This window comes from Panicum virgatum, chromosome 1K (assembly GCF_016808335.1).
Source record: "Panicum virgatum strain AP13 chromosome 1K, P.virgatum_v5, whole genome shotgun sequence".
Lineage (NCBI taxonomy): Eukaryota > Viridiplantae > Streptophyta > Magnoliopsida > Poales > Poaceae > Panicum > Panicum virgatum.
This window is the reverse complement of record NC_053136.1, coordinates 3,031,650-3,056,753: the sequence shown is the minus strand read 5'-3', so window position 1 is coordinate 3,056,753 and position 25,104 is coordinate 3,031,650. Positions and strand designations below refer to the sequence as shown.

General features: G+C 49.1%; 4 protein-coding genes across 4 annotated transcripts; 1 reads left to right on the top strand and 3 right to left on the bottom strand.

Annotated features, from left to right (window-relative positions):
* Window positions 1-189: 189 nt before the first annotated feature.
* LOC120640601 (aspartic proteinase 36-like) lies at window positions 190-5,473 on the bottom strand. Its single transcript, XM_039916516.1, has 10 exons — window positions 4,931-5,473; window positions 4,662-4,791; window positions 4,317-4,564; window positions 3,496-3,720; window positions 2,557-2,719; window positions 2,399-2,469; window positions 2,028-2,118; window positions 896-971; window positions 745-816; window positions 190-576 (listed from the first exon to the last, which is right to left on the bottom strand). Exons 1-10 carry the CDS (start codon window positions 5,152-5,154, stop codon window positions 428-430), a joined length of 1,449 nt encoding a protein of 482 aa, XP_039772450.1. The 5' UTR covers window positions 5,155-5,473; the 3' UTR covers window positions 190-427.
* A 900-nt stretch (window positions 5,474-6,373) lies between these two features.
* Window positions 6,374-9,398, bottom strand: LOC120640522 (proteasome subunit alpha type-1). Its single transcript, XM_039916421.1, has 2 exons — window positions 8,851-9,398; window positions 6,374-7,038 (listed from the first exon to the last, which is right to left on the bottom strand). The coding sequence occupies exons 1-2, from the start codon at window positions 9,199-9,201 to the stop codon at window positions 6,586-6,588; spliced, it is 804 nt and encodes a 267-aa protein (XP_039772355.1). The 5' UTR covers window positions 9,202-9,398; the 3' UTR covers window positions 6,374-6,585.
* Window positions 9,399-10,593: 1,195 nt separating this feature from the next.
* LOC120647843 (phosphatidylinositol/phosphatidylcholine transfer protein SFH12-like) lies at window positions 10,594-13,511 on the top strand. Its single transcript, XM_039924673.1, has 11 exons — window positions 10,594-10,818; window positions 11,002-11,268; window positions 11,381-11,458; window positions 11,552-11,653; window positions 11,744-11,793; window positions 11,885-11,978; window positions 12,173-12,274; window positions 12,382-12,492; window positions 12,668-12,761; window positions 12,860-13,266; window positions 13,365-13,511. Exons 1-11 carry the CDS (start codon window positions 10,594-10,596, stop codon window positions 13,509-13,511), a joined length of 1,677 nt encoding a protein of 558 aa, XP_039780607.1.
* Window positions 13,512-14,097: 586 nt separating this feature from the next.
* On the bottom strand, window positions 14,098-19,236 carry LOC120640452 (phosphatidylinositol/phosphatidylcholine transfer protein SFH8-like). The gene is made up of 15 exons (XM_039916318.1): window positions 19,009-19,236; window positions 18,793-18,919; window positions 17,612-17,909; window positions 17,407-17,506; window positions 17,060-17,326; window positions 16,892-16,969; window positions 16,056-16,157; window positions 15,919-15,968; window positions 15,728-15,827; window positions 15,526-15,624; window positions 15,296-15,412; window positions 15,045-15,171; window positions 14,577-14,962; window positions 14,385-14,459; window positions 14,098-14,296 (listed from the first exon to the last, which is right to left on the bottom strand). Exons 2-15 carry the CDS (start codon window positions 18,824-18,826, stop codon window positions 14,267-14,269), a joined length of 1,863 nt encoding a protein of 620 aa, XP_039772252.1. The 5' UTR covers window positions 18,827-18,919; window positions 19,009-19,236; the 3' UTR covers window positions 14,098-14,266.
* Window positions 19,237-25,104: the final 5,868 nt, after the last annotated feature.

Genomic DNA, 25,104 nt, shown 5'->3' with positions numbered 1-25,104 from the left:
CACAGCATTTGCACCGTACGTTCACTTCCATGGTTCTCATTTCTGTCAGCTTTTATGGCTGGATTTGCAACATATGATTCCGAGCTGATGAGAACTATGTGACAAGTATACCAGACCCAGAATGAGTTCAGTGGGTAAAAACCGGGACCCAGCTTTTCCATCCCAGTCCCTGGGGTTGAAAAAAAAAACTTTACCGTATCAAAAACTTAAATTACGTGCAGCCATATTTCCCACTTCAGCATTACACTAGTCATACAAAGGCTCATTGCATAGTGTACAATGTTTCTGTTCTCAATGTTTTCTGTGGTCAGACGACGACGACAACAACAACAACACAATCTAAGGGCCTACCTTTCCTTTTCTTTCGCGAAAAGAATATGAATCAAATGAAATTTCCATCAGTGTTCCATGTTGTTGTACAACAGAATTAGCATATTAAATAGCTGCATAAAACTGTTACCAACAACAGAACCAGGGACTTGTGCCAGTGGAATCTCCATCCGGAGGAGATATTGTGTGAACTGACGGTATATGTTGCGCCTGTCTTATCATCCTTAATTTTAATGCTCGATGAACCTGAAATTACAAGCAGATAATTAGAAATAAAAGGCAACCCACGAGTAGTACTTTTTACAATTCAGACCAAGCAGTGCTTGTACTAACCAAAGGATAACAGCAAAGTACAGCTGTAAGCGGTTATGCAATGAACTTAGAATGAGCAGGTTTCAACATGCTAGCACTTACAGTTGTAGTCAGTCCACCCGATGACCTGATTTTCCAAGTCATAGACAACCAACTTATTTGAAAGAACAAGATCTGGAAGAAAACAGACAGTCGTGTAAAAAACACAGCATTTAAAATAAAAAGGGATTTGCTAATGCGGTGCAACCCTGACCTCCCATAAGCACCATGTCCTTTCCATCCTTTGATTGTAATGCACCATTTTGAAATCCCACGCAGTATATGTCATTCTGCTCCAGTGAAAAAAAACATGGGATCGTAAGAGTCATGGCCAGATATTTTTCATGATGCACTCATAATCACTGTTATTTCAAACCATTGTTGTGGCTAGAGTCCAAAAAATATCAAAGATAGACTTTGATTAACAACCTACTGGAAACAACTCTTAACTATATATCGTATATTGTAGAGTATGTATGCAGCACAGGAGCTTTAACTGAATAGGAGTTTAAATGTCATGTATCTATTCAAAATGGCTTGATCTTCCTGAAAGAGAAAAGCTTCCAGCAACAAACATATAATAAATAAAATATAGACATATACAAAGTAGTGCACGATAAGCCAGATGTGCTACGTAACATATGTACTTGGGTTTTACTTCTTGTACTCTTTTGAGACAACTTTACCAATTTTGTGTAATATTCGAGAAAAAATGGTCAATTGTGTAATTCCAGAGTTCGAGAAATTGGCACTACCATTACTCAAGTTGCACTTTGCCAACATTCCCTCAAATGTCTCAATGACATGTGGGACCAGGCAAAGTAGGTTTCACTAGAGGTATTTCAACAATTTTTCCTTAGTTTGATATAACACCTTTATCCAAAAGAATATAGCTCTTGAATTAAACAAATTTTTTTCTCAACAAGGACAAACAGACGATATTAGAAACCAGTCAAAAAGAACCAGCCTGGAGGTTTGATATGGAAGGCTTAAGGAATTTTTGGAGAACAGAAACCCTAACAAAAAAACAGTGCAGCTAAAGAATAGGACAAGTACTGAAATTTGTTTGTGCCAGTAGCCGCATCATATATTTTTATATAGTAACGTTAGTTATTGGTTCTCCATTTTGGTTACCAATGACAAATGTGATATTACGAAAGGTATTTCTTTAGCCATTCAACATGTACAAGTACTTCAGCCAAAAGGGGAGAAAGTCAGTTGGGGGCACTGAAGCCATATTTGAGTAATTGTTGCAAGTTGTAAAATGCTTAAGCAATGCCAATGGGTGAATAAAACTTTAGTCTATCTTGCATGAATATACCACCAGGAGAGAAATGTCATGTTACCCCATTTGGGAAAAAGTACTCATGTGGATAGACATGCAGTGCAAGATCGTCCTCAAAATGGAAGGTGATAGTTGGGAAACCATCATCAACACTGCAAGAGAAAAGAATACGTCAGTTAGAATCGTATAATCATTGCAGGAGAAAATTAACTGCGGGCTGGTTATTCCTCTTTGTGTCGATTCAAATGAAAACAGAGCAAGTATGATGAAAAGAAGTTGTCCATTCATGAAAAAAGTCCGAGAGGGTATTATCTCCGTATCAGAATTTCAATACAATGCCTATTTAAGCATATAAGGAATGCAGCCTAGAAGAAATTGTAATTAAAAAATTGGCATTCGTCCAACTGTAATTACATTGTGTGTAAAGTGTACCTTCCAGAGTATTGGAAACACATAAAATCTTGAACATTGTGGAATTTTATATCTTGATGCTTCTTAAATACCTACAATCAGTTGAGAAATATAATATGTAAAGTATACATAGCATCCTCCATTACAAGGGAAGAAATAGCATGGGATCTTTGTCGTACCGCAAACATTACTTCTTGGAAAACCAATTCTGGAAGATATGTCAAGGTTGTACCACTGTCAATTATGGTACCTTTTTTCTCTCCTGTTTCGAAAACATGAGCTGGTAGCTGTAATGTAGTACCACCAACATCAATTGATTCAAGGTTCACATTGTAGTGCGGCCTGGAAGGTAAAATTATGACAGGCTATGAGTACGGTATAGATTAAGTGAAAAAAGACAACGACACTGCATTGCACATCAAGTAGAACTAAGCACTATGTGCCAAGAATTGTTTACTACAATGCTTCCATTGATAAAGCCATCTACCAATTTAAACCCAAAAAACACAATGGTGTGTTCAAAAGAGGCCACAGGCAAAAACAAAAAAGGAACAGGAAGCGTTACTAGCTCATTTAAGGCATTGGTAAAACATCTGTTTGTAACATGACATGAATGGCAGTGACAGCGACAGAACATTTGTCCAACAAGAAGATCTAATATACATCTATCTTTCTTTTCTTCGTACGTGCTATACTATATCAAATTTATTCCAGCTCTCATATCATTTTCCCTTGTTAGTTGGACACTATGCAAAGTGGCATGGACCTTCTCTTTAAGTCCAGCTGGAGCTTTTAGTTTGGCAAAATAAAAGTGACTGCTCATTTTGTATTATATTTATATCATATGCAGGAGCGAAGATGCTTTCCTACCAATAAAAACATAACATGGTGCAAATATTATACTACCACATCTTTTGTCCTTTAACAGAGAACTGTGTTAAGTCACTTTCGTGTCTCCCTATACAGAAGTGTGATAAACATCCAGAATTCTGAAGCAACTTTTAGGAATTGAACATTAAATAATAGAGAATATCAACATAGAACTCTTTTCCAGACAGGTTCACCATAAGTGTAACGCAACCAAAGTAACAATTAGTATGACAAGGTGTTATACATACATGCCAGCTACCAATGGTGTTGTTTTTACATTTGGCTGCACCACATTTCCAATAGCAAAAATTCCACCTCCATTTATGGTATCCAAGCAATGAGCAAATATCTTCTTAACTTTACCAGCAGCAGTTAGCTGTGATAGCATTGATGTATTTGCTTGGCCAAAACCAAGAATTCCATCGAGGGCTTGGTTTGAATTTCCCAAATCCCCACCTTGCTGAGCACCGCACCTACAAAGGAAAGGAGAACCAGTAATCCCCACTGAAGTTTTCAGCATTATCAACACCTATTAATGCTTTGGTTGAACCTTGTCTCCGACTTAGTTCCTGTACTGTAATCTTATTGAAGAAAAGCATGTGATGAGTATAGTATACCCAACAGCAGAGTTAGGTACCTTCCCTGATACGGTGATACCTAACTTTTTAACGAAGTAATAGAATAGCACAAACACACAGCCAAGATAAGGGCAAGGAATACAACTTGATTACTCCACACTGAGCATAAAAAAATTCAAGCTCATGGTGACACAATCACATTACCTATCTTTGTGGCAATGGTCAAGAATCTTTTGAGACAGCATAATAGCAAGTTCAGATCCTGCCTAGAAAATTTTGCCACATACATAATGCAAGTAGAAATCTAGAGTAGTTGGACATTGTTTCCTCACATACATTGATAAAGCTTTTCACAGCACAAACATCCGAAGTTGATTATGTATCCAACATCTATGATGACACAGGTAGAGCTAATAATAACCGATCCAATATGAGCTGTCCGCTGGTCCAACATTAGCTCATACAAAAACGAAACCGAAAAGACGACTCACCCAAATGATACGCTAGCGTTTCCAGGCTGTATCTGCCCATTCCCGGTCACCTGGTCGAACTGCAGCACATCAGTGACGAATAACCCTGTCGTCGAGCTTCCATCACCGTACATGACACTGTACTCGCAGGGCACGTTGGCGGAGCACCCCAACAGCTTGCCCTTGTAGGTGGCCTCACAGAACCCCTGGTCGCACGAGACCAGGCTCCCGCTCGAGGACGCCTTGGGGTCGTAGAGCGTCAGGTCTAGCTGCACAGCAACGCCCACACCGCAATGTCACATCGAATCGAGGCGATACATCTGCAATTGAGACCCCCAAAAGGAAGGAATGGGGAATGGTCAGTACCCCGAGGCCGCTCTTGCGGGGGCATCGGTTGCAGGAGATGCAGTTCACCCAGAGGATGTCGCTGCCGGTGTCGACCTGCACGTAGTAGCGCTTGGGCGGCGTCCCGAGCTTGATCTCCGTGAAGTAGAGCCTGCGCGCGGCGGCCCGGCCGACCCAGCAATCCACACAACAACCGAATCAGCCACCCACCGCGGAGAAATCCGCGAGAAACACACTAGCCAGCGAGCGCCGCCGAGCAGGAGGAGCGGCAGCCCAGTGGTGGCACGTACCCGGTGTCGGTGGGGAGGCCGAGGCCGCCGAGCGGGAGGTCGGCAGCCGCGAGGAGGCGGCCGTGCCGACGCCCGTCGTGGGCGCGGAGCGCGGCGGCGCCTCCCCCGGCGGGGAACCTGCGGCGCACCTGGAAGACGCCAGGGGCCGCGGAGCAGGCCGCCACCACCAGCAGCAGCGCGAGCGCGGCGGGGAGGAAGTGGAGGAGGGCGGCGCGCGGGGCCATCGGTTATTGGTCGGCGGGGCGAATGGCGAATTCGAAACCGACCTGCGCCTGCGCGCAGCAAATAATTATAGCAGGAGGCGGGGGAGGGCTATCTCAATCGTGTCCCCCCCTCCCTTCTCCCCCTCCCCGCCGACCCGGCCACTGTCCGATCCCTTCACTGGAATCGCACCCCGCGCCCGCAGAACCACGAGGGGCGGCGGCGCGGCGCGGCGCGGCGCTCGGAACCCGCCTAGCCGCGGAGTGCCGCCGGGGAGGCGGGATGGGGGTCTGGGCGGCGGCGGCGGCGCCGGATTTCGGATGCGACGAGAGGAGCGCTCGTGTTATCATGGGCTTTGTTTTGTCTAGACCGCCCGCCGCTTTGGGGGAATAAAGGCGGTCTTTGCCGCACTACGAAGTTTCCTTGGAATGCGAGGGTTCGTGATTTTTTCCTGGCCGTACGATCATGGCGGCGGACGACCGTGATCCATTCGAAATCTTTGCGCCGTTTCTGTCTTGCAGCCTGTCTGATCAAAACGATTTCGTGCTGACTGCTGACGCCACTCTTTGGCAATGGCTGTGTTTAGTTACTCCAAAGTTTCCAAATTTTCCGTCACATCGAAATATTAAATATAGCAAATGATGTATGTATGGAATATTAAATATGGGTAAACAAAACAACGTATTGCACAGTTTGGATGTACGTTGCGAGATGAATCTTTTGGGCCTAGTTAGTCCATGATAGGACAATATTTACCACATACAAACGAAAAGTGCTATAGTGCTTTTCAACTTCACTTTTCGCATCTAAACACAGTCAATGTCGAAATGCCCGTGCTGCCGTAGCAAGGTTGGTACCCATTGGCATCAAGCCGAACATGAAGTTTGCAGCCTCTCTCGTGTGAACTCACAAAGAGAATGTGACGCGCCCTTTATTATAAATGGTTTCAGATGTCCCGTGATCTCTCCATCTCCATGAAACAGTCTTCTACTGAGTGTAGTTGTAACGAGGGTTTGGACCCAAACGCTAATATATCCAAAAGTGCTAAAATTTAGCACTAATCCAGTCAAACATGAGTGCTAATAAAGTTAGACTTTAGAAGACTTCAAAATATCCAAACAGACCCTAAATATAGTCGTGCACGCGTGCGTTAGCTGTCGCGTAGGTTGTCGTGTCTACGTGTATCATACCAGTAAGTCAGGACATCTAAACAAAGCATGATCATCTCAGACACAACTCGTATGCAAAGTCAGGACGGCCTCCGAAACGAAACGATTTGTTCACGTCACATGATAAAATAACCAGTCCAAACCCAAATGTTCGCCAAATAGACCGTCGCAGAGCCGAAGCATGGAAGCAAATCGTACACAAGTCACAATACAACTTTCTAAAACACTCTAGTCTTTGGAATCACGGAATGCGGTGTAGAGGGTTCATATGAGGTGTATTCCGGTCTAGATGTCCATGGGAGCAGCGTCCGAGCCCCTTTCCTCCTCCTGCATGGAGCTGGGCTCTGCAGGCGCCTCCTCAACAGCCTCCATGGAGTCGATTATCTCCTGGATCCTCTTCGCATCAATCATCTCAAATGGCTCGAGGGTGCCGTCGTCCTTCCTGCCGACGATGGCCACGGTGCAGTTGGAGCTGGTTAGCTTCTCGCCTTGCAGAGTCTCCTTAATGGCAGAGAGGGCATCCTTGATGAGCTGCTCTGGGGTGTAGTCGTTGTAGCCCTCAAACCTGCGCTCGAGGAAAGTCTTGGCAGCTTGAGAGCGAGAACCAATGGCAAATGCCTGGTACTCAAAGTAGTTCCCGCTGGGGCAATTGTAATACAAATGAGCTCCAGACTCATCCAGTCCAGCAACAAGGAGACCAACACCATAAGGCCTCTTCCATGACCGCTGTGTGCAAACCTGGATTGGCATTTAAGAGAATGTGAGTACACATCCACTTAAAATGTAAGACAATGCATGTATATAATGACATTAATTCTTTTGTTCTCCTAAAGAATACTCTTCCTTACAAGTAATCAGATGTCTAATGGAGAGATTATCTGATCCAGCCTGTTAATTGACTAAAAACGACCAAAACTAAACGGACAACTGCAGGAAGAACAGAACTAGCATGTCCCCCAAAATAAAGCACCATAATCAAGAAAATACAGATATGTTTGCATGAGTACGATCAAAATCAAGTGGAGGATGTGCAGGAGCAAGAGATATAGTAATGAACCACATATAGTATTCTGTCACAGCATGGATGTGATGTACAGCACAGCTAGAGGCTCAGTAGTCATCACAGATATCTTAAGCATCAGAACCCAAAACTACACCAATACTAGACTGCATAACAAAGGTGGATGCTGAAACATAATCATTTGATTCGACTGATTGTTTCATTATGATTATACAATTCACAACAACAAACATGACAAACACTGAATAACATGCCTGTGGCTGCTATGCGCAGACTGTCTGATTGCTTAAGCATGAATGTATGAGGATATGCACAAGTACAGCAGTACCAGACTCCAAATCTCTTCGACGTAGTAAGTTTAAGCTTAAGTGTGAAAGTTATAGATCCTCCTTAGTAGCATACTTCAGATAAACTGTCAGAATGGCTATTTATAAGTTACAATGATCCAAGTCATTCAATCAAAATATAGCACAAGGTGGAAATTACGATATTACTAAAAATTGCATAATGGAATGACAAATAACTAGAAGTGCCATGATATGCCACTAATCAGACAAGTGCAAGCAAGTTCATTGTGAATAAGTGCAAAAGGATGGTAAAGAAAAAAAATGAGCATATGAAACTTGAATCATAACAGGAAGTATACTCATATAAATAGATATTGGATTGTTGATTATGTGGTGCTGAATTGGGATTTGCCGCTGTAAAGGCCATTGCAAGGCAACGGCATCTATGCCATCATTATAGTACAGTAAGACCATAGGTTTGCCAAATACACACCATTTTAGAAAAACCAGCAGAAAAAATAACTTAACATATCATAAAACTCTTTCTAAACAGCTACAAGTAAGAATGGAACTATGTTAGAATAAAACGATGACAACAAAAAGAACAGCTCCTGCTTGTTCCCAGTGAACCACAATACACTCTCCTATTTGATGGGGCAGTCAAAATAATAATTCTTAATGCTTCAAACATCTTTCCTAACTATAACAAGTACTTATTTGTGATTTTATTTGTGACCTATATCTCCCTCAGTCTGTTGCAAGATGTACAGATTAGTGAATTTATATGAATCATGTTCAGTTGCTCTTCAATTAAATCCTACCAAGTGTCTCTTTAGTTCAACTTCGTGTCAGTGTCTCACAAGTGGCGGTAAACCATAGCGCAAATTCAACAACATTCGACTTAGTGTCAGTGTTTCACAAGTGGAATTAACACCAAATTTAACAACAATAGAATGTCTACAGTTGGGTTTAAGCAAACATTGAGTCACCAGTTGAAGATGACGAGGGAGGAGTTCAGACTTCAGAATTGTGGACGGTGACTTTTCAGTATAACCGTGATTACTATCTCGAAAATTCTAATAAATCCCAACATGACGCGCATCAGGAGAACACCCTAACGAACTGGACCTCAGATCCTGACTCGTACGGCGAATCAAACCATGGGAATCCTAATTTTTCACTGTCGACGCGGGCTCACATAAGGAAAAAGGGATCACTAGATGCGCATCGGGAGGAACGGACCTGCGCCTTGTCGGCGAGCCTGAGCGCGAGCCTGGAGACGGGGAGCGGCGCCTCGTAGACGAAGGAGTGGTTGATGCACTCGTTCCGGAGGAACCGCGAGAGGACGCGGCCGTCGGCGGTGAGCCCCGCCAGCGCGACCCCGGCGTGGTCGGCGACGCGGAAGACCTTGCGCTGGTAGGAGGAGAGCTCGGAGGCGGGCTTGTTGGCGGCGGCGAGGACGGCGTGGGTGCGGGATCGGAGCCCCACGCAGGCGGAGCCCTGCTTGACGGCCTCCATGGCGTACTCCACCTGGAAGAGCCGCCCCTGCGGGCTCCATGTCGTCACGTCGGTGTCGTACTGGTTGCGGAACATCCTCGAAGCTCCTCTCCTTCCTCAACCCCCCGCTCCTCCTCCTCCCCGACTCGAGGATCCCTAGTGCGCGCGCGCGGGCGTGCTTGCGTGTGGTAGGGTTTGGGATCTCTTCGGGTTCGCGTGGCGATTTTGAGGGGGGCGGCTTCTTCTTCTCCAAGATGGGAGTGGGCGAAGAGAAGGGGGCGGGTTCGGTGGGACCCGCGTGGCAGTGGGAGTAGGGGGGAGGGCTGCGGCTAGGAGATGGGCTCCTCATGGATCATGGTCTCCTTTTCCTTTTCTTTTTTCCTTCTCGGAAAGGAAAACTGTTTACTGGGCCGTCTGAGATGGACCTGGACTGGGCTTAGTTTTCCATGGGCTTTAGGCCTCGGGCGATGAAGAAGTTTCGGTTACTGTTTGTTTGATTCAAATCCGGTCTCGGGACAATCTTTGCCTCTTTGTATTTGGGGTGGAATTCAATCGCAGTTTGGAAGAACCTACAATCTCTAGCATTTGTATTCGAGTCAAAACACATTCAAATTCGCGTGTACGTATAGATGTTGTTCAGTTGTTGTGTAGGCTTGTAGTTCTTGGCAGAAAAGAAAAGAAAAGTATAGGCATGTAGTTGCAGTGGTATGTTAGAAAGGGAATTGGAACGGCGCAGCTACCATTTTGCCAGAAATAGTGGGGACGACGACGGGGGAGGGAGAGACAGAGAGTCAGAGACAGGCAGGCCCGCCATGCATGCGTGAGCCCAGCAGCTTGCAATCACCACCTTTCTTCTTCCTCCCTCCTCCCCCGCCTTCTCCCCGCCCTCCGCAATCTCCCAAGGCCGCCGTCTCCGAGGTAAAGCTTCTATCTATCAGATCGCCAATCCATGCGCTGCGGTTGCGATAGTTTCTCCTGTTAGATAATTTCTTGATCCTTCCACATGTATGCATTGTTCTTGATCAATCCGCTGTTCTTGGCAATTATTGGATTATCAATTATTCAAGGAGCTTCTCGCCTCGAGTTCTTGTCCCGTTGGGACTGATTCATTAGCACCGGTTAAAAGTGATTGGTTAATCTGGAGGATCCCCGGCCGTGTGGAGAAAAAAAGAAGAAAAATATTTTCTTGGTTGATTGATCTCGGCATTAATTGATGGATGTGTTGATGGATCGCCCAGGCCGGTGCTAGCTGCAGGGGCGCCCGGCCCGTCCGTAGCAGCCGCCGCTGCTGCTGCTGCAAGACAGCACCGCCGCGGATCCTGCATGTCCTCCGCAGCCGTGACGCCCACGGCGGGCGCCGCGACGGACGGCGGCGGTGGCGCGGCGGCGCGCACGCCGTCGCTGCGGCACCGCGCGATGAGCGCGTCGTCGAAGCTGCTGCGGAGCTCGCTGAGCCGCAAGTCGATGGGCCGGCGCAGCAGCAAGGTGATGTCGGTGTCGATCGAGGACGTGCGCGACGCGGAGGAGATGAAGCAGGTGGACGCGTTCCGGCAGACGCTGGTGCTGGAGGAGCTCCTCCCCGCCCTCCACGACGACTACCACATGATGCTCCGCTTCCTCCGCGCCCGCAAGTTCGACATCGACAAGTCCAAGCAGATGTGGTCCGACATGCTCCAATGGCGCAAGGAGTTCGGATCCGACACCATCATGGACGTCCGTGCTCCGACCCTCTCTCTCTCTCTCTCTCTCTCTCTCTCTCTCTCTCTCTCTCTCTCTCTCTCTCTCTCTCTCTCTCTCTCTCTCTCTCTCTCTCTCTCTCTCTCTCTCTCTCTCTGCCGATCCATGGCGATCGATCGATGAACCGAACCTAGCTAACGAGCAGGGAACTGCGTGCAGGACTTCGTGTTCGAGGAGCTGGACCAGGTGCTGGAGCACTACCCGCAGGGGCACCACGGCGTGGACAAGGACGGCCGGCCGGTGTACATGGAGAAGCTGGGGCAGATCGACACCACCAAGCTCCTGCAGGTCACCAGCATGGACCGCTACGTCCAGTACCACGTCAGGGAGTTCGAGCGCGCCTTCGCCGTCAAGTTCCCCGCCTGCTCCATCGCCGCCAAGAAGCACATCGACCAGAGCACCACCATCCTCGACGTCTCCGGAGTGGTGCGTCTCCGTCGTCTCCGGCGCCGCTGCTGATCGCTTCCTTTCTATGTCATGGAGTCTGTCTCTGTCGTCAGTTCCGTTTCCATCACATGCCTTGTGTGCATACGTGCAGGGGTACAAGAACTTCAACAAGGCTGCGAGGGACCTCATCGGCCGCCTCCAGAAGATCGACGGAGACAACTACCCAGAGGTATCATTGGCACAGTTACACGTCTAGATGAAGACAACAAAGCTTGAAAGAATTGCTGAAACTAACTGTCTGTGATTTCGAATCGATGCGCAGACGCTGTGCCGGATGTTCATCATCAATGCCGGGCAGGGGTTCAGGCTCCTCTGGAACACTGTCAAATCCTTCCTTGACCCCAAGACCACAGCCAAGATCCATGTAACCTAACACCTCTGATCACTCCCTCTTTAGCATTTGATCAGAGCTGCAGCCACGAGCCGTTACATCTTGTGCCCTGCTCTGATGCAGGTCCTCGGCAACAAGTACCAGAGCAAGCTGCTGGAAGTGATTGATGCCAGGTCTGCATCTTTTATACCATTGGAGCTTGTAGTAGTAATGAACATATATAATACAGGTAGGCTCACCTGCTCGCTTGATCCTTCTGCACAGCGAATTGCCTGAGTTTTTCGGCGGCACTTGCAATTGCGAAGGAGGCTGCATGCGCTCTGACAAAGGACCGTGGAAGGACCCTGAAATCCTCAAGGTTCTCATTCACTCCCTTTGACAAAGACAGATTAGCAATCACAAATTACAGCGTATTCATCATGATTCATGTACTACCAAGTTCTGAAAATGCCCAATAAAAAAAAAGACTCTGAAAATGCCTTACAAGAACAGTAGTAGTATGAAGTCTGAACATTTCTTGTGTTGGTATTGTGCTGTTTTTGGTTCTTCAAGATGGTCCAATGCGGCATGGGGCGGTGCGGGATGAACAGCGCGGACCCTCGTGAGGCCGACGAGAAGATGATCACCGAGGACGAAATAGTGCCCGTTCCCAAGGTGCTTTCGGTTTGCCATACGCAAAGCTTCTTGCGAGCTCTGAACAATTGGCTTCAGCAATGTAGAAAACGATGTCGATTGCTCACCGGCGCAGCTTCCACTTGCAGAAGCAGGAATCCATGCGCCGCGCCGCCGACTCCCCCAAGATCGCGCGCGACAAGATCGAGCACCCGCAGATGATGTCCCCTCTCCATGAGATGAAAACTGCGGAGCACCCGGTATCTGATTGCTAGCTTGCTAGTACACAGCTCTCACCTGCTGACATGCTCCCTGTCACTAAGAAGAAGGGACCCTAGCTAGCATTTGCCGGATTGGCTACAGGGATGGATTAGCTAGGCACTGTTCCATTCCCCTGTAATGTATGCCGTGCACTGACGCTGGCTGGATTTGCAGGCTCCTCCTGGCAAAGAGGGTTACGACAACAACCTCTTCCATGGCGTCGACTGGAGCGGCGAGGTCAGCGAGGAGAAGCTTCAGATCGCGCGAGGTCAGCTAGCTCGCGTCTTCCTCCTCCCCAGAGCTTACTGCTAACACTGCAAATCTTCCGACGCCGCCGTGGCGAGTGATGTATCATCGGTGTGGCAGACATGTACGCGCAGCTGCCGGACGCGTACAAGCAGGGCGACCCGGGCGACCGGCAGGTGGTGTCGGGGTTCATGGCGCTGGTGATGGGGGTGGTGGCCATGTTCCGGGTGGGCAAGATCGCGCCGAAGCGGGCCATGGACGCGGCCATGGGCATCGCGACCATGGAGGCGATGGCCAAGAAGACGCGGCAGATGCAGCTGCAGCAGCAGCAGCTGGCGGGGCCGGACGCGGTGGTGGTGTCGGCGGCGCAGTACCAGGCGCTGGTCAAGCGGCTGGACGACCTGGAGGGCAAGGTGGCCGCGCTGGCGGCGCGCCCGCCGGAGATGCCCCCCGAGCAGGAGGAGATGCTCAAGGCCGCCGTCTCCCGCGTCGAGGCCCTCGAGACCGAGCTCGAGAACACCAAGAAGGTAACCGGTCGATCTTCTCGACCTTTCTGCCTTTCGTTTCTTATATGAGCATCAGCATTGAGAAGCACGCAGATTTGTGTAACAATGGCTGGCTGCAGCTTCTGGAGACGTCGGTTGGCCAGCAGGAGGAGGTCCTGGCCTACATCGAGAAGAAGAAGAAGAAGCGAGGAATGGTACGTTATCATCTTACATTCTTTCTTACTACTCTCATCAGGTCTCATTCATGTTGTCTATATATATACTGATACCATTAAAGTTTTGCCTCCAACAGCAAAACCCGTTCCGCTGGTGAAGGGGGATGAGCATCCATCAGCAGTGACCCTGGGGAGTGGATCGCCGCGAGCAACACCCGTGCCTCGTTGTGCTTGTGCCTCCGTGACTTTGTTACCTGTGTCTGTCTGTGTTCCCTCCTACTAATACGAAAATAGAATGAATATATTCAGTGAAAAAAAAAGAGGTGTCTCTGAATGCCTAAACACTGCCGGCAGCATAGAAAAGGATGCGTAAATCGTTGGGCATTCTGCCATTCTCCCTTAAGCTCTCTGCCCATCGCACTTGCAAAACCTCACAAGTTATGTGAAATCTCCAGCGTATGGCTAGAGCAATAATTCACCAACAGGGATTCAACAAGATCGTATGAGTCGGATCAATCAATAAATGACCAGGATAGCAAAGTCATTGCTGGAGGATGTACGCGTGCTCTGTCAGCTAACCGTCCACCCACCTTATCATCGGCTAACCAACCAACCAAGTATTGCTATAACGAAATAAATCAAAACGCAAAACATAACAAATCTACTATATGCAAAGTCTCAAGTGGATCAGGAGTCAAGATGGAAAAAAACTCATTTTATTTCTGTCAGAATTTTCTCGATTTACAACGGAAACCTGTTGATTCACATGTCAAGAAAACTGGACGCACCGCCTGTTACATCTCAATGCCATCTTTGGCATCTCATCTCAGAAGGCAGAAACCCAACAAAGGGTCTCTCTCCAGGTCCTAGTAGCAAAACATTGTCTTCTTCTTTTTCTGCATTGTAGGAAGCTACACATTAGTCTGACAGAGATACATGGCATAATGTCCTAAACATTATAATGTCACAAGATGATTTACAAACCTGAGCCTTGGCGATCTCCTTACTGTCAATATAGGCAAGCAACTCCTCTTGCCTGATAAGAGCCTCATGCAAAGCCTACAGAAATTTCACATATACATACGATGAGTGACGGGTCAACTTTAGCCTAATCTGCTGAAAAGAATCACAAGCAACACCTTGTAAAAATGTAGAATAGTGCAGCCCGAAAATTACCTTCTTTGTTACAATTAGTTCAGCTTCCAATGCATCCACACGACGGACAGCGGCATTAAGCAACTCTTCTTTCTCACATGGCATTTCAGAAGGCTTGTCTTGAAGCATCTGAACCTTCTCTTCAAGCTCTCCCAGCCTTTGCAAGACTGCGGAAATTAAGTCGGCTTCAGCAAACCCAGGAGCTGGCGAAGGAGGTCGGAATTCCTCTTTCGCAATGGAGTCTGGATACAGTGTAGAGTAGATTTCTTCTGACTCAGTTTTATATGGCAATCTCTTTGTAGCAAGATCTTTGACTGATCGAACCAAGACTACAATAGCCATAAGAGTTGCAATGATCATATCCCAAGAACTGCCAGATGGCATGGTTGCTGTTCTCAGAGAAGAGTCTGCGTCAAATAAAACAGAAAATGTCAGGTACTAGCAAAAATCCAGGGAAGTTTAGATTAAAAAATTATATTAATAACTAACCTTTGAGTGGTAAAGGCGTCTTTCGAGGTTGCTCTCTCTTCCATGTAGCATCCACAGCCTTGTCAACAACAGGTACATCATATTCAGGGAGACGAGTAGAAAAGCTAGTAGCCCTGACCATTTTGACCTAAAGAGAGAGAAAGACAACTTTAATTCCATCTGGGATAATCCATAGTTGTGAGAAAGGTAATTGGTTTTTGGCTGCAGCTCTGGTGGCATACACACAATACAGGAAAAGATCAAATGCTAACCTCTTCACGAACTGGGGTCAACTTAGGATGTGATATGTAACTTCTGAGAGCTTTGGGGGAGGTAGCATCATCAGCCTCTGAGCCAGATTCGGCAGTTGATGTGTCACTCCCTCGCAACTGTAATTCCATATTAAAGCAAATATCAATTCTAATGACAGCAAAGTAACAAATTTCTCATACAGATAATAACTTTGGAAACAAAAGCAATAAAGAATGATTCTGAGACATACGTTGTGGTGCTTCGACTTGGCATACGAAATAATTTTTTCCTCACCATTGGAAATAGTTACAATTTGTCGAGCACACTGGACCTCACCACTTTGGACTATCTGGTATCAGCACAGAGAGTTAAAACAAAAATGAACTTGTGAGAAGGTTGTTTGCAAAGAACTGATAGCAGGAGGATCAATAACAGCCACAAACAATGCTTGCCTTGAGTATGTTTGGGTCCTTCCATGGTCCTTTTTCTCCCTTAAGGCACCCTCCGTATTCAGGACATGTACAAGTGCCCCCAAGAAATTCCGGCAATTCACTGAGCATTTTTTACAAATGGAAAAGAATTATCACAGGCAACCAATTAAGAAAACAAGTTTCCTGAAATGAGTACATTGAACATCACTTACCTAGCATCAATTATCTCAAGTAGCTTACTTTGGTATTTGTTTCCAAGAACCTAGAGAAACATGAGCATATCTTAAAATTTAATAACATTATCTAGCAAAAAATAAGTATTGTAGTCTACACTTCAGTGGAAACTCACATGTATCTTGGCTGTAGTTTTGGGGTCTAGGAAAGACTTCACAGTGCTCCATAGCAGCCGAAAGCCCGGACCAGCATTGACGATAAACATTTGGTATAGAGTCTGGAGATCCAACAGATTAACCCATTATATTCCAAGCAAGAAAATTTCCTATTAACATGTGATGGCAACACCACTGACTTTCCTATTAACATAGGCCTACACCAGGGGTCAGCATTGAGCCCTTATTTATTTGCTTTAGTGATGGATGAGGTCACAAGGGATATACAAGGTGAGATCCCTTGGTGTATGCTCTTTGCTGATGATGTGGTTCTAGTTGACGAGAGTAGGGCAGGGGTTAATAGGAAGTTAGAGCTGTGGAGACGCACGTTAGAGTCGAAAGGGTTCAGACTTAGTAGGACCAAGACCGAGTACATGATGTGCGATTTCAGCACGACTAGGCATGAGGGGGGAGACGTTAGTCTAGATGGGCAAGTGGTGGTCCAGAAGGATACTTTTCGGTATTTAAGATCGGTGCTACAAAAGGATGGCGCCGGTGCGTAATGGGGTTCTTGAGCGGGTCGATAATGTAAAGAGGGGTAGAGGTAGACCTAAACTGACGTGGGATAAGTCGGTCAAGAGAGACCTTAAGGATTGGAATATCTCTAAAGAGATAGTTTTGGATAGGAGCGCTTGGAGACCAGCTATCAATGTGCCTGAACCTTGAACTTATTTCTTTCGGGTTTCATCTCTAGTCTACCCCAACTTGCTTGGGAAAAAAAGCTATGTTGTTGTTGTTGTTGTATTCCAAGCAAGAAAATTGGGCAACAGAGACTAGAAGGAATTGAAGTTCGTACCTCTGGGTAGTTATCATTGTCAATTTTCTGCAACCGCTGAATTAATTCACGTGCAGTTTTGCTGAAATTTTTCAACCCCTACAAACCGTAAGTGTCAAATTAGCTCTCATAAACCATCAAGTTACAGAAAGAGAAGAATCATGGAAGACTAAATCATCAGTGACATACCACACCCTGAACATCCAGAATTGTTGTGCTGGAATCAATGTGCCTTTTTGCAGCAATAGAGCAAGCTGGGAATTTGATCGAGAAGCTCCTCTCGAACTCCTTCACATGGTATTTTACATATCGGTCCATCGTTGTGACATTCATAAGCTTGCTAGGGTCAACTTTACCAAGCCTTTCAATATAAACTGGCCTCCCCTCTTTGTCAACTCCGTGATAACCATGAGGATAATATTGCAGAACAGCATCCAACTCACTGTACTCGAAATCCTATGCAACAAGACACGGTCATACGGATGTTATATAGCCAAACAAAATTTAAAAAGTTTTGTGGCTTGTGCTCAGCTAACCTCAACAATTGTATCAGTGCCATACTCCTTCCGCCACTGAAGCATATCTGTCCACATTTGCTTCGCTTTCTCGATATCCATTTTCCTTGCTTTCAGAAATCTACAAACAAATTTAGTTACATTTGAGCTGTGGATTTGTGCTATAAAAATGAGAAAATGCATGACAAGCTATCATAAAAGACACATCATAATCTATAGGATATACCTCAGCATCATATGATAGTCATCATGCCTTGCAGGCAACAGTTCATCCAAAACTAGTGCCTGCCTAAATGCCTCAACAGCTCGCAGCTCCTCTAGATCACGCACATCTTCAATAGACACAGAGAGAACCCGACTGCCACTTTTCCTCTTGGTCTTCTTTAAGGAATGCCTAATCTTTGTCGATGCATCTATTGCTTTCTTTTTCAAAGAGCCTATTCTGGTCTTCTTTTCATCTTCGGAGATTTCGAAGTCCGACTTATGGTCTCTACGTTCATCATGGCTTGAGCACCCTTCAAAACCTGAAACATTGCAATGAAAATAAATGAATAAGCCATTGCTGGTGGAACTGAATTGCAAATTGCACATTATTTTGCTGGCAATCTAAGTCAACTCATCCAAAATTACAACACTAAGTTACTTCAACAAATAAACTACAGCTCGAGAAGACAAAACATAACTTCTGGTTCACCTAAAGGTACATAATGCTAGCAGGAGCAGCAGCAGGCCATCTCAGGGTTCTGAACTAGATGATTATGTGTTTACAACCTTATTGTTAGCAGAAACATTCAGCCCTCCCAATTTTTTTTACAACTTTTATGCAAGCTTCATATTCACGCGTTGAAATTTGTGGTGTTCAATTTTGCGCTGGTTCAGCGCTTGCCGGTATTGAAAAGGTCAAAACAAGGCGCCGTCTCATGCAGAAATCGGTTTGAGTCCTAGCAGCGGTAATTCCCCAGGGACAAATCTCAGGCACACAAATCCCAGAAGTTTATTTTTCTAAAATCAGACAGCCTAGTGACTCCTTCATAGGAAGCTACGCGCCCATCCACAGACTATAGAGCGTTCGATGAGACAAAACAGCGCTAGTATTGAACAGGTCAAACTAGACACGCAGGTTGCCAAACTACCAGATACTCCAATGGCCAGACAGACAAACACGCCATGTGAAAGCCGCAAAAACGGACCATCCGCTCGAAATCCGGCGAGCTCGCCGACGCCTCATTGCAGCTACCCGGATTGAGAGAAAAAAAATCGAAGCGTAAACCGTATCAACGCCGCAGATTAGGCTAGCCCTATGCGAGCGCCCGAATCCTAACCCCACCAATCAACCAGCCGTGAATCTCGAGAGGGATGGATTTGGGGAAGAAGGGCGGACCGACGGCAGAGAAATCTCGAACTCACATGGCCGCGCGAGGCGATCAAGATGGCCCGACATGGGCGGCGACGGGCGCACCGGATCCTCCTCTCCTCCGGGGGGGCTCCGGCTGGGGATCCTCCTCCTCCTCCTTGCCCCCGCCGCCTCCGAAGCCTGAAACGGAACCTGCATTCGCGTCAGAAACCCTAGAACTCCCCTCAGAGAAAATCCAAAAAAAATATCCCGCGGGACAAGGGCAGCGCCTGAGATCTCCGGCGACGCGGGGGCCGCGTGGGAATCCGAGGCGAGGGGAATTTTTTTGGGGAGCGGCGTCGCCGGGGGTGGGGGTGGGGGCGGGATGGGACGGGGCGGGGCAGAGGAGGAAGAGGGGTGGGTGGTAAGTGGGAGAGTAACTTTAAAGTAATGGAGGAGGGAGGAGGAGCTGATAGGAGGGAGAGAAAAAAAAGGGAGAAGGTGGGGGACGAGGTGGCGAAGTGTCCTCCGGAAATTCGGTGCGGGTTATCTTTATTGCTTCCGATTCGTTTACGTTCCGGCCCCTGGATTTTGTGGAATTAGAGTTCTTTTTTCCGGCGGCTGCCGCCTGCCGAACCGGATTATTTTAGGAGGACAAAAGGAAGGTTTATATACATCTTATTTATTAGTTTCACAAAATATTTTGGAAAATATGTGTGTATGGTTTTACATGTGAAATGCAATTGCTCTTAATGACATCTGCAACCTAGTTTCATAAGCACATCGCTTCCAACCAAAGCAAAGGAGATTTTGTGTGAGATTTGTGCTTTGTTACTTGTTAGTGCCATACACAAGGGCCAAATCCATTTAATCTTTTAAAGCAAGAAAAAAAAAGGCATTTCACTAGGGCTCTATGTAAGAAGTGCTTCTAGCTTCACATAAAGTTTTGCGGGTGGTGCTAGAATGGATTCCCGAAGAAATTTGGGGGCATGAAAAAAGGAGACAGGCACTTGGAAAATTCGGAAACGAAATGATGCTTCCTGCGGCCTTCTCGTGAAATGCCTCAAATGCCAATACAGTACACTGGCAATTGCACTTAAATATGCTATATGCGTGCCATTGAGCTCCGTCCCCTTTGTCCGCATAAAAGATTCCCCGACGGTGAGCACTGGGGATCCACTTGCGAGATTCACGCTGGGTGAAGGAATGGCGGTGCAAAAGGGCATTCTTTCGGAACCACAAATGAAAAAAAAAGGTAAGACAGGCAACGCCGAAAGAAAACAATGTGCGTGCACCGATCTTTCTTTTCTTCTGTGGCAAGGATGCCAGCCGCTTTGGCTTGGCTGGAACGCGCACCAGCAGCAACTTTCTTGAAACAGCAAAAGTGAGCGGGACATGCACCCAAAGAACGAGATTTGCCTGCCCATGTTTTGAGACGGAGCGTGCATCACAGAATTGTTCCCCCACCCCGTGTTCCTCGTGACAGACACACAGACCAGAACCAGATCGCCCCGGACGCGCGCAGCCGCGGAGCGTGCGATTTGCCTTGAGGCACGAATCGCCTTGAGGCCCAAACACCCGGGGTGGTGACGTCAGCACAATACGCATTCGTACAGGCCGGGCGCCTCGTGCCAAATCGCGCATTCTGCAGGGGTGTATACGCGTAAACGACATCAAGCGTTTCCATCCTTTTTTTAGAAAAAAAATATAGCCCCGGGTTTGACCCGGCGCAGGGTGGGGCCGCTGCACGTGGCGCGTCCGCGGGGGCGGGAGGGAGCGGGGAGCCCCACCGGCAGTCGGCTTCGAGACGTTGTCGCGATGGTGGGCTGCGCTTTGACGCCTAGGCCCCTGGCGGCGCGCGTAAACGCAGCGCAGGCCACTCCCTCTCCCCCCGCGCCATGAGGGCGGCATCATGCGAGCAGCGAGCGCGCGTCGGCGCGGGAAGGGCCGGCCCGGCGCAAGCGGCAGGCAGGCAACGCCCTACGCTACGCTACAGCATACTAGCAGTAGCAGCGCTAGGCACGCGCGCGCACCACCATTCTGTCGGGACAGGTGCCCGCGCGGCCCCGCCTGTCCTGGACGGCGCCGCCTGGGTCAATGCCACGCGGGCCCCGGCGACACCTCGGCCCACACGTCAGTGTAATCGGGGAGGCTGATGGGGAGGGTGGCGGGTCCGTCCCGTACGCGGCCGTTACGCAGATGGAAGCGACGGAAACGGCCGTCGCGGTCAGAGCGCAGCTGGCCGGGGCCGCGGGCGTCGCGATGCGCGCCTGGGATTCTCTGCGCCGGCCGCCGGGCCGGGGCGGGGCTTCGCGCCTCGATGCCCCTGGGGCCTGGGCAGTGGCAGAGGTCTTGATGGCCGTGTTTGGATGAGTGTGTGAAAATAATTTCACCAAAAGACGAATTCATGTATGAAGTAATAAACGAAATTTATTTACGAAATATTTTCATGGATGGGTGTAATTTTTCGAAACAAATCTAATGAGCCAAGTTTCACCATGATTGACTACAGTGGTGCTACAGTAACCACGTCTAATCGTTCTTTAACCATACTATCAAATGGCTCATTAGCTAGAGTAACTGCTACAGTACCATAGTTGTGTAAATGATTTTGTAATCAGACTTTATTTAATACATTTAATTAGTGGTCAAAGAGCCAAAAAAATTCATGAAATTTTTTTTAGTGCTAACCAAACACGGCCAATGAGAGGAGAGGGTGGAACTAGACATCCGAATTCTCAGAACAAATTTGATATTTTAAAATAAATATGCTTGAAATTTTATGCTAATCATTTTTTATATTATCAAGCATATTATTACACATAAGAATAAAATTTTGTATAGATTTTTTTATGCATTATTTGCTCCCTACAATTAAAAAAGAGAAAAAACATCTGAATCCGTATTCGAATTTTTATATCTATTATTTGAGAATATATATAATAATTTTGAGGTTTAGTTTTTATGAATCTTTACAAGGTCAATCTTAAATATAAGACTATGAATTTATATAGTAAATTCTATATCTTATTTGTACATAATCGAAGAAAAATAATAAAAAATATGAGTTCGAATAAATATCCGTTTCCACCAGAAGCGCGAGGCAGCCACGAACCAATCCCCTCTGCAGCTTAGCGGCTGGGCCTACCAGCGGCGACGAGGAGGCCGAAGCAGCTGCCGCCGGCGCCTCCTGCTGCTGCTCCCACCCGAACACGAAGCAGCCGTCGCCACCCCCATCCCCATCGAGTGGAATGACCATGCCTGCCTTGCCTCCCTGCAGCCTGCATCTCCCTTTCCAGCGCCTTCTCCATGGCGCAGCGACAAAGCCGAGGCGGAGGAGGTCGATGTGGCCGAAGAGAAGAAGAGTGAGGCGGCGGTGCTGGAGCCACCGACGGCAACCATGGAGGTGCGACGGCTCGCTGCGACGCCGAGGCACGTCCTCCGCGCCGTGCCTCAGCCAACCGCGGTGCCGGTCCACGATGGCCGCTGTGTGCCGCCAGAACGCGACGGCCGGCCGCGGCGACATGCCCTGTCGTCCGCGTCCACCGAGGCCTCGACTCCTCGGCGCCGGACCACGATGGCCGGCTACGACGCCGGCCCCCGGTCCTCCGCGCCGTGATGATGGGATCTGAGAGGAGGCGCAGGCGTTCCTTCCTTCGGTGATGGCCGCGGCGCAGAGTAGGAGCTGCAGCCACTAGAGAAGGTGAGGAGGTAGGGGCCGTGGGAGGGCTCCGCGGTGTGTGCCGAGGAAGCGGGGTCGTGGAGGATGGCCTTCCATCGGTAGTAGATGGGCGGAGGCGGAAGAGGAAGGGCAGCACGCAGGCGAACACCTCGAGGAGGAGGTCGTCGGGGTGCCCCACCTAGACGCCGGCGTCCATCTGGACATCCGCGTTGTGGTGGAGGAGCGAGGTCGCGACGCGCGTCTCCAGCGAGCGGCCGCGCACGCATGACCGCCGCGTCGCCGCGACCCCTGATCCAGGCCAACGCTCGCGAGCTCGCCGCCGCGACGCGAAGGAGCGCGCGTTGGCGTTGCGGGCTTCGACGAGGAGCGAGAGCTACACGTCGTCCAGCGCGCCCAGCTAATCGTACACCAGCGCGTCGAGGCTCGCCGTCCGGACGGCGAGGTATGACGACCGAGGTTGGAGCAGCACCACCACCAGCACGGTCACCGCCGACAGCAGCACCACGATGGCCAGCACCGTGAACACCACCGCCGCTGTCCACTACATCACGCCTGTTGCCCTCCGGCAGTCATTGTACCGCGGCCACCGGTGTGGGCCCCGGCGGCCGCCGTAGATGTCGCCGCCGTAGTCCTCGTGCTGCTGCCGGTGGCCCTAGACAATGTCGCCGACCGGCGTAGCACTCGTGCTGCTGATGCCGCTCTCCGTAGATGCCGCGGCCGCCGCCTTGTTGGTGGTACTGCTCGAAACAACAAGCGGCAACGGCAACGGTACCGACACCGTAACCGCGAGCTCGCCGCCGCGGTCGCCCTCGTCAAGCTCCGCGCGGCCGTGGTCGGGCCCCGCCGCCACGGTGGGGCTCTGCGGCCTCGTTGAGCTCTGTCGGCCGCGGACGCGCCCCGCCGCCGTGCGCAGCCCCGCCAGCCTCCCGCGGACCCTGCTCGGCCGCCAACGCCGATGCTCGCCCGCCCGTGCCGCCGTGGCTCGCCGCCTAATGCCCGCCCGCCCGCCCACGGTGGTCCAGGCGTGATGGTCGGAGGCCAGCGCGTGCGCCGACACGGCCCCGCCTCGCCGCTGTTCCGCGCACCCGTGCTGCCGCGGCTCGCTGCCATCCGCCCGCCCACCCGCGCGGCCGCTCCTTGCCCGTTCGCGCGGCCGCTGGCCTCGCGGCTGCTCGCCCGCTCGTGCTCCGCCTTGTGATGGAGGTGGCCTCCTGTACATGTGTTTCAGATCTGGTTTTCAATTTTTGAACTGCATTCCACCTCGCCTATATCGTCCAGCCAGGACGGGTGTATACATCGGGACATGTGAATACGTATATGTACAGCTGACAGAAAGGTGTATACACCGGTCTGACAAAATTCATGTACAGCATCAATCCCCATACCCATATGGAGGGTCCAGATAAGATCCACCATGCTATGTATATTATTCTGGTTCGTCTCGGTGGGACAAACGGGGAGGCGCGGGCTTGGCCGCTGGCGTGCAGCGGCGCCGGAGTTGGCGAGCGCCGAGCGGCTTCCGAACCCTGCGCCGCCGCAGGCTGCGGGCGCGCCAAATCGAATCGAGCCGCGGGGAGAGGCTGCTCCCGTGCGCGGCGTGCAGGGCGTCACGCGCGATTTAGGGTGTGATTGGTAGCCTGGATATCTTTTGACCTGGTTAGCATCTAAACCAGGCCAACGTAAGCCTGTATTTAGGAAGGCAATAGCGTCATGTTTGGTTGGCCGCATAGAGTTAAGCTTGACTTGGCTCGTATGTGATTGGTTCCCTGCATTGAGGTCGGATATGCTTCCGTCAGTGGCTCAGGCAAGCATGCGGGAGCCAGGCGCTTGGCCAGCGGGAGCGCAAGCCAGCCTGCATTGTTGGAGACGCTCGCGAATCATGTTTCCAGTAATGCAGGTTGGAGGGGCCGTTTTGCACTATCGGGGCCAGGCTCAGGGTTTATACACCCTACCAAATACGACTAGAGCCTGGAGCGCATTAGATAAGCCTGGCTATGCTACCAATCACACCCTTAATTTCCTTCATGTGACCCTGCAGCGCAGTCACGGCTCACGACCATACCAACGTCAAGTCGCTTTCCGGTGAGGTGTCAGACGGTGCGAGCATTTCCGGAGTCGCAGGGGAAGGCGGCGGAAAACCAGTTCACTGGCCGTTTCGAATTTTTTGTTTTTTACTTCAATTTTTTTTTTGTTTCTCTGGTGTAACGGACTGCCTCCCTTTCTTGACCATGCACGAGCTAAGTTCACGTAGGGAAACGGCCGCGTCAAGAAGGGCACACTCTGAACTGTTCTGCTCCAGTTCACCTCCTCCTCCTACTACTAGTATACTACTTCGTGCCAGTGTGGCGTGCGCGTACAGGAGTGACTGAGCCAGCACGTTGGAAGTCAATCGAGCCGACTCTTCGTTCCAAGCCCCGAGCTGACTTTTGCTGATTCATTCCTCGGCTGGCTCCGGCTTCGTCAACGTACGTTCCCCCTCGGCCTCGGCTAGCTACCTTCTACCTAGGCCAGCATACACTGCCTGTCCACCGTACCGGTTCCTAACTACTATATATAACTAATAACTAATTGTCGCGAGTGGTGTGCAGGGCCCGAGGATCATTAGCTAGAAGGCAGCTCCATCACCAGCCATCATCATGTGGAGCCACTTGGATGCTGGGTGGTATTGGTCAAATTAAACATTTCAATACTTGACTAGTGCGTT

Coding starts and splice junctions, on each gene's coding strand:
- LOC120640452 (XM_039916318.1), bottom strand. CDS start 18,826: ATGTCGGGCCATCTTGATCGCCTCGCGCGGCCAT. Junction 17,327..17,406: donor GCACTGATACAATTGTTGAG/GTTAGCTGAGCA, acceptor CTTGTTGCATAG/GATTTCGAGTACAGTGAGTT. Junction 15,969..16,055: donor AAACTACAGCCAAGATACAT/GTGAGTTTCCAC, acceptor ATGTTTCTCTAG/GTTCTTGGAAACAAATACCA.
- LOC120640522 (XM_039916421.1), bottom strand. CDS start 9,201: ATGTTCCGCAACCAGTACGACACCGACGTGACGACATGGAGCCCGCAG. Junction 7,039..8,850: donor GGCTCGCCGACAAGGCGCAG/GTCCGTTCCTCC, acceptor ATGCCAATCCAG/GTTTGCACACAGCGGTCATG.
- LOC120640601 (XM_039916516.1), bottom strand. CDS start 5,154: ATGGCCCCGCGCGCCGCCCTCCTCCACTTCCTCCCCGCCGCGCTCGCG. Junction 972..2,027: donor AGTACTTTTTCCCAAATGGG/GTAACATGACAT, acceptor TCACTGGAGCAG/AATGACATATACTGCGTGGG. Junction 817..895: donor GGACATGGTGCTTATGGGAG/GTCAGGGTTGCA, acceptor GTTTTCTTCCAG/ATCTTGTTCTTTCAAATAAG.
- LOC120647843 (XM_039924673.1), top strand. CDS start 10,594: ATGTCGGTGTCGATCGAGGACGTGCGCGACGCGGAGGAGATGAAGCAG. Junction 11,459..11,551: donor ACGGAGACAACTACCCAGAG/GTATCATTGGCA, acceptor ATCGATGCGCAG/ACGCTGTGCCGGATGTTCAT. Junction 12,275..12,381: donor AAATAGTGCCCGTTCCCAAG/GTGCTTTCGGTT, acceptor TTCCACTTGCAG/AAGCAGGAATCCATGCGCCG.